Source organism: Morone saxatilis, unplaced genomic scaffold, assembly GCF_004916995.1.
Source record: "Morone saxatilis isolate NCDOM2014 unplaced genomic scaffold, NCSU_SB_2.0 Contig20, whole genome shotgun sequence".
Lineage (NCBI taxonomy): Eukaryota > Metazoa > Chordata > Actinopteri > Moronidae > Morone > Morone saxatilis.
In genome coordinates this window covers 15,245,651-15,253,000 of record NW_023339763.1, presented here as the reverse complement: position 1 = coordinate 15,253,000, position 7,350 = coordinate 15,245,651, and the positions used below count along the sequence as shown (strand labels likewise).

The 7,350-nt window shown below is 41.1% G+C and overlaps 1 protein-coding gene across 1 annotated transcript in view; it reads left to right on the top strand.

The window, feature by feature from the left end:
* The window catches only part of LOC118332064 (neuronal migration protein doublecortin-like), a gene marked incomplete in the record, with an annotated part of 26,731 nt that overhangs the window by 12,665 nt on the left and 6,716 nt on the right, over positions 1-7,350 (top strand). The window contains 1 exon segment of the mRNA XM_035667194.1: positions 5,377-5,479. Coding sequence (XP_035523087.1) covers positions 5,377-5,479 — 103 coding nt within the window.

The window sequence follows — 7,350 nt, the reverse complement described above, 5'->3', positions numbered from 1 at the left end:
CACACAGACACACAGACACACTGTTAAACTGAGGCAGACAACCAGGCTGACAGAGGGGCGTGGTCCCCATGATGAAGCATCTTGAGCAAGCATGGAAGCCTGAATCCCCTCGCAGCTCCCCCCGTTCCTGCACAAGCACCACATCCCACATCAACAAGTGAGCATGACCTGGGGGAAGGGGAGGAAGCACAATTTAATAATGCTAAGGCCACATCAGTCAGCCAAATGGAAAGCCTGCTTCCTCGGGGTTTGGGAGGGGTGGGGTTAAAACAACATCATGCACCAGCTGCTCCCCATGACTGTGCAGATATTGCTGCCTAACTGGCTCATCTGTGCTCCAAATGCATCCGGAGCACCTACAGTAGCACATAAACACTGTGCCAGTGCACCAAGGTCACAGACAGGTCAGAAAGGCAGCCGACTGTAACAGTAATGTTTAGAGTGGGAACGATCACTACAAATCTATTGAAGATGCTCAAATACTGGCTTTCTTTTATATTTTGATATATTGGATTTGACTCATATCACTTAATTATATCCATCAACTGAGCTGTTGCTGTAAAAGCAAACTCCCTGACATGATTTTCCAGCAGTGTAGCTTTGTATTGTCTGTGAAACCTTCAGTTGAGATGGACAAAATGGAGACTGTGTGTTTTGGAGGAATATTCCACTCAGTGCAGAGGCTCTGATATTGATCAGGTCTGTGTGCCTACGGTGAAGGAAATGGTGTGGGAGTTTCCCCATGGGTTGCAAAGCAAGGTCTTTCTGGCTCTTTTTCAGCCTTTATATTTTTTTTGTCTTGCATAGCGCATTAATACTGAGACTACACAGTATAACATTTAATAAAAACCAATTTACTCACTGTAAAATTTGTATGAAACGCAAAATGTAAAGAAAAGACAAAATAGAAAATGCACCCTTGCAAAGCGCCTGTCTTAATTTCAGAAATTATTTAATTTGTTTACAGCTGATTTGTGTGGAGGCAGAAGGACACCCTCACAAACCAATCTGAGAGTACAGCAGTTATTTAGTCTAATCAGTCATATTTGATTCTACTGACTGGCCATTTGCTGACGCATCAGTGCGAGTGGTAAGCCTTTACTGTTTGCTTGATAAGTGCTGATTAGATTACCCACCCAGGTCACATCAGAGAGTGAAAACGGTATAATGCAACATCGAATTGCTTTACTTCTGCACAGAGATCAATTAACATGGCTGTGCAGAGTCAGAGATGAGACCGATAAAACGGAGGATCAACAGTCAACCATTCATTATTGCTCTGACTGTGCTGCTGAAAGGATGAGCTGAACTCAAGACAAGCAGCTGCCTGTAGAAGACAAAGGATGCATGAGCTTTGTTTGGAGATGTTTCCTGCTGCTTCAAACAAAAGCTGTGGCAAGGACTGCTGTTGGACCATTATTGACCTGAGAGAGTGAATGTTGTTTTGCAGTCTAAATTGTTAAATAGGTTAGCAGTGGTTGGTTTAAACCATTAAAAATATACATCATACTGTACCATATATTGGACAGGAAACTTGGAGGCAGTGCTCAGCCTGTGGTTATGGAACTACACAATAAGAGTTTTCATTTCATTTACAGAGGGGATTTACAGGATATATCTGTTATTTGCTTTGCTACCTTTTTTATCACGTGTTAATGTTTTTGAAAAACTCTATCATATGGTGCATTTGTTATATTTAATTTCATAGAAGTGATGCTGTTTGTCGTGGTGAATTTCTCTGGTGTCTCAAACAGCTTGTAGTTTGATGAATGAATCCTATAAAAGATTAAACATCACATCTCACATCTTGGGTAATTCACAGAGGTTTTTGGTTTTGTAGAACCAATACTGAAATGAAAAACTGCTCGAGAGGGACTACAGAAAACTAACTTAACGTGTAACACTAACTTGTGGCCTACTTTCATAACCGAGTGCTCCGTTTCTATATTTACCACTTGACTACCATGACCTACCTACCATTGGCCGTAGTTGGGCTAAAGGAACTCTGAATAATTCAGTTGTTGTAGTTGGTGGATCCCTGCGTAGCTGCTGGTGGTGTTGGTGGTTTTCAGAGGTCATGTGGTCCTGACAGCTGGTGAGACAGAGATTAGGGATGGGCTTGGTGGGACAGAGTATGGTGGTGGGCACCTGGAGTCTGGAAGGAGCCAGTTTTTCAAAAAAAACCCACCAGCCTGCCTCCCATAAACATACAAATAGATCTAGAAACAGTGACTCTGATATGCAATACGACAGGGCTTTTGATAGTATTTAGGTTGAATGTCAAATTGTCCTTCTCCTAACTTCTGTTGCCAGGTTGGTCTAGTTGACGCAGTTCTGGTTGACCTTTTCAAATTGAGAGAGGATGCTTCTTAACCTATATACAAATGTGCCCAAGCTGGCCTGCCCTTTCCTTACTGCAGCCATGTTTCAAAGGGACTGACATTTTACATTTGGTCTGATTGCATGCAAACCAGAACAACATTTCTATCAACTGTAGACAGATGTCCGACCAAATTTCACTGAGAGTTACTGTAACTATTAACCCATGATAGGCATCCCTAGTGAAAACAAATGACTGAATCAGAAGGTTGTGCACATGCAGGCCAGGTTTAGGTGATTGTTGAAGTGTCTGTGGGTCATTTGATGCACAGTGTACATCAATTATTCGTGGGCTTGATGATGCAAAGAGGGCTGGTCAAAGATCTGTACTGTAACTGTACAGATAATATGGATCTTAAGTGATCCCTGTAGGGAATAGGATTAGTAGGATTGCTTAGAAGGATTCAATGTTTTTGCTAAGGACTCTTAAGGAGGATAGGTGCTTTCTGAAACATAGGGTTACACAACATATATACGTGTAGGTTTTGGAGGTATCTAGCAATTGACGTACCAACAATCTTTGTTCAAGAGCAATGCTTCTATAAGTAGCTGGCAAAGCTATTGCACAGATTGGAATAGTTTTTTTTTTTTTTTTTTTTTTTTTGCTGTGTAAGCCAGATATGTGCCATTCTATACTACCTGTCTATTTTGGCTTCTGTTTCAGTTCCCCACTTTTGAAGAGAGAGAGCAAGAAACTATGGATTTGAAAGCCAACAATAAACACATTTTTAAACAAAAATGTTTAAATGCATGCAACATATTTATTTTTTAGGTATTTATGTTGAATCACCTAGTGAGATGACAGATACAGACACACTAGTTCTGCTTGTCAGAAACCTGCAGAGAGGATGGAGTCTTTATTTCCAACAGAGATTCTGTTAAGAGAGATTAAGGTAGCAGTCTGTTGGATAAACACTTTATCCCTTTAATCAGATCTGTTCCTAAAGCTATTAAAACATGGACTAGCCTCTACCCTCCTGCCCCAATCCAGCCCATTCCCATCTCCTCTCCGCCAACCGCTGGCCTTAAGGGAAAAGAAGAGCGCTTCTTAATGCTTCCATCTTATGATTAACTGCCACACAACAGTTTAACCTAATGAAAATAGCATGTATCTAATCTCTTGATAATGAACACAGTAGAAAACCCAAGTTTGCAGCCTGTAAATTAGCCCTGGCTGAAAAGCCAATTAGATTTTGATCCCTCTGGAGTCAAAGCACCATCTCCGTACATCAGCAGGGATCTGCCAGGCCTGTATCCAGGGAATCTTGTGGGACACAGAGAGAGGGTACAACTGTTGGATGCCTCGCCAGCGAGTCACCACCACACACTTTTAGCTTGTCTAGCAGGACAGAGAATCAACATGGCAGCTGCTGGGGTGGGGTGTTCCCAAATTATCTGCAGCGCCATAGTTTGGATGTGTATCACAAAGGAAACCATGATGCATCTTGGCTATCCTGGCAAATGTCCCAACACAGGGTAATCTTACACACCGTGGACCTCTCAGAGAGACCTCTCTGAGAATATTGTGTTTTTAGAAGAATAACCACAAAATTAGCCCTGTGAACAAAGACAGAGTGAGTCATCTGTAGTTCAGTGAGTTCATATGTTCATGTATCCAGTAATTCAAGTGAGAAAGAACTAATTTCAAGTGGTGTTGAAAGGCAAACTGGAAATGAGGCTGAGATGCTTTGTAACAAATCTCATCTGCACCAGGCAAACAAAAACAACCAAAAGGGAAGCACAGCTTTTAGCCTGAATGGCTTTAATAGGCGTGCCTGAGCTAGTAACAGGGCCTGTATAATGGAGAGCAGAGGAGAAGGTGTGGCCCAAAGACATCTGTCCACTAAAGCCATATTGTGTCAACAGCTGCTGTAGAGTAAAAAAGACCCAAGGGAAGGAAGTTGAATCATTTAAACATTACAGCAAAGGTGTAACATTATACTCTGTTTGTGCTTTTTTGTGCCTTTGTGTGTGTGTATGTATGTATGTATGTGTGTGTTTTGTTACATGCACCTACTTCAGCTAAAGGCATGTTAACATTACAAGTAAAACACAAAGGCGGCCTACTACTACCCGAAGCTGACTAAATCCTTTGGCTGCCAGACAAGGAAGACCTTACATTTACTCAGTGAATTCATCCAAATAAGGCTGTGTGTTCACACAGTTCATCCCCTTTTTTAATTAAATGTAATTGGCATTTAACATTTTCCTTTCTTTCATCAAATCTGTGAGCACATCCATGGTGCTTCCTCTGCAGAGCTATTAGCAACGTTTCATCATGCTGGAAATGCCTGTATGGATGTCATGTTTTAATTAGTCCTGAATCAGCTTTTTCAAATGCACTTTATTAAATTATGAGTAATAACAACACAGATATAATCAGATGATTTGGAGACGATAATCCTCCCTTGGCAATGCATAGTGTTCAGTATCGTAAATCTCCAGTAATGGCCCTGATTAGCATTTAAAACTGACATTTTAGCCATGCTAGTAGCATGGCTCCACCACTTTGGTCCAGACTGAAATTGCTTAACAACTATTGGATGCCTTGCCAGGAAAGTTTGTGCAGACATTCATTTTTCACTGAGGATGAAACCCAGTGGTTTATCCCTTGACTTTTCCGCTAGCACCACCAACACAGTGAAATATCAACAACTTTTGGATGGATTGCCATGAAATCTGTTCCCGTCAGTTACCCTCCAGGGGGAATGGCAACTATGGTAAATCCTTCAACTTTCATCCCAGCGTCTTCAAGTCAAAATCCCTTTGTCCAATACTTTTGTTCATGACTAAAGACCTACCAATACTAATAGCTCATGCTGTACTAACTTGTGTTTAATGCAACTTAAAACATGTTAAGCCATAAGTTTTAGCTCAAAGCACTGAAGTACATCCCTCTCAGAGGCTGCTAGCGTGGCTGCAGACGCCTTGTGCTGTTATGTAGTAGTTGATGCACTGATGCCAGATTCTCAAGTTTTCTGTCTTCTTGGCTCACAGGTTACCTGCCTTCAAGACTTCTTTGGTGATGACGATGTCTTCATTGCATGTGGACCAGAGAAATTCCGCTACGCCCAGGACGACTTCTCTCTGGATGATAACGGTGAGCCTGACAGCAGTAGTTTGCATTTTATATCATAGTTTACAATACATGCTAGCTGTATATTGACCGTACATACAACATTATAATAATCATGCAGCAATATCAACCTAAAGATTAAAAAAAAGACCCTAAGACAGTAATACAGTATAGCTGTGAAAAGATTACTGAGTCATTTAACAAGTGACACCCATAAATGTATCCATATACATTAAGACACACTCAACGGGGCTTTTGCACTGTTTACGTCTGCGTTTTGATTTACGCAAGTCAGTTAGTGGAAGGCGTCCAGTGAGATTTATATTTTGCACTTTGTATTTTAAAATTTGGCTTTTGCTTTTACTGAGTCATTGGAAGTGTAAACTGTAGAGTACAGCAAGTGAAATGTATATATTAATGTTATATTATGGTTGTATGTGTCATGAGATATAAATTACTGTGGTCACAGAGGGTTGGTTTTTTACCAATATTGTGGACTCTCACTGTATTACAGACACTTCCTTACTCTGGAATCTTATGCATGGGTTTAGTTAACTAATATTGTGAGACAGACCTGACAATTAGATAATAAGTAAACAGATTTGAGAAAATAATTAAAGAAGGAAACTTCTTTGTGTTATACTACCTCTAATATTTAAATATAGGGACTTTAGGGACCCTTTAGCAGGCAATTAAAGAGAGGGAGTCAAAGAGAGAAGTCTGTTATCTGCAGCCGGCAGAAGGGATAAAAGAAGAAGAAGAAGAGCCATTAATCTGTCCGGTGACAGGTTTAGGCCACCTGATCTGTTGGTGCTGATACTGCTGAGAAGTCAAGGAGAGAAAATGTACAACCAATTCTCTCACAGACTCCCTCTGCTCCCCACAGGCCTGGAAGCCCTAGTTTTAACAACCCACTTCCACCTAATGTCCCCTCCTCGAAACATTCAGTATCTTTACAAATGTCTTTTAATCTTAACGTAGTGCTGATTTGTCCTTATGTTCCCTTCATCCCTTCTCCTCGCCTCAATTCCTTGTCAAGTCTTGGTAGGACGGAGATGCAGGTTCATTTATAATGATCTGGGTCTTTTCCTTTCAGCATACTCCCCCGATGGAACCAAAGCTAAATTGTTTCATTCAGTCTATAATAGCCTTGGGGCAATACTAAATAGAATGGCTGAGAGTCTCGAGCATCCAGACATCACTGAGTTTGCCTCAGTGGAGTAAAAGAGGAGAGAGCCCTGTCTGTGATACCTCACATGGACATAATGTATTCAATGCACAGATCACTGTGGATGATTTATGGTCAAATCCTGATGTTTTATAAGGCAACTGTTGTGTTGAAAACAAAGTGTTTTCAAGGAGTTAAGATGCTATATGTGCAAAAATCAGAGATACACAATCGTGAAATGTTCCTTCTATACTTCTGTCTGCGCTGGAGATGAACGGAATGTATTTTTCTCTTTTCTTCCTCTCACAGTTGCTTTCAAGTTACTAGTTTGGCAGAATTACTAAAATAGATTCAAATCCCTTGTGGTTATGTTTCACACTTCTTATGCTGAATACAAGAAAATGCAGATGGACACACAGACATGTACTTGCAGCTCTGTTTAAGCAGCGACAACATGAGTTGAAGCTGAGAGAGAATCTGTGCAGATACACTGTCGGCTATTTTGAGACCACTGAGTAGACCAGACAAGCTGCCAGTCTGAAGCATTGTCAAAGGTGTGGTGGCACACCTTGCAAACAATTGCACATGAATGTACGTCTGTATCCAGCAGTGTGTGAAGGTTAAGAAAGAGGAGACAGACGTGGTGCGATCCCTGGAGACGGAGGGAGGACAGATAGTATAATTAGCATCAAAAGTGGAAGAGAGCGCAGGGAGGGGGAGGAAAGAG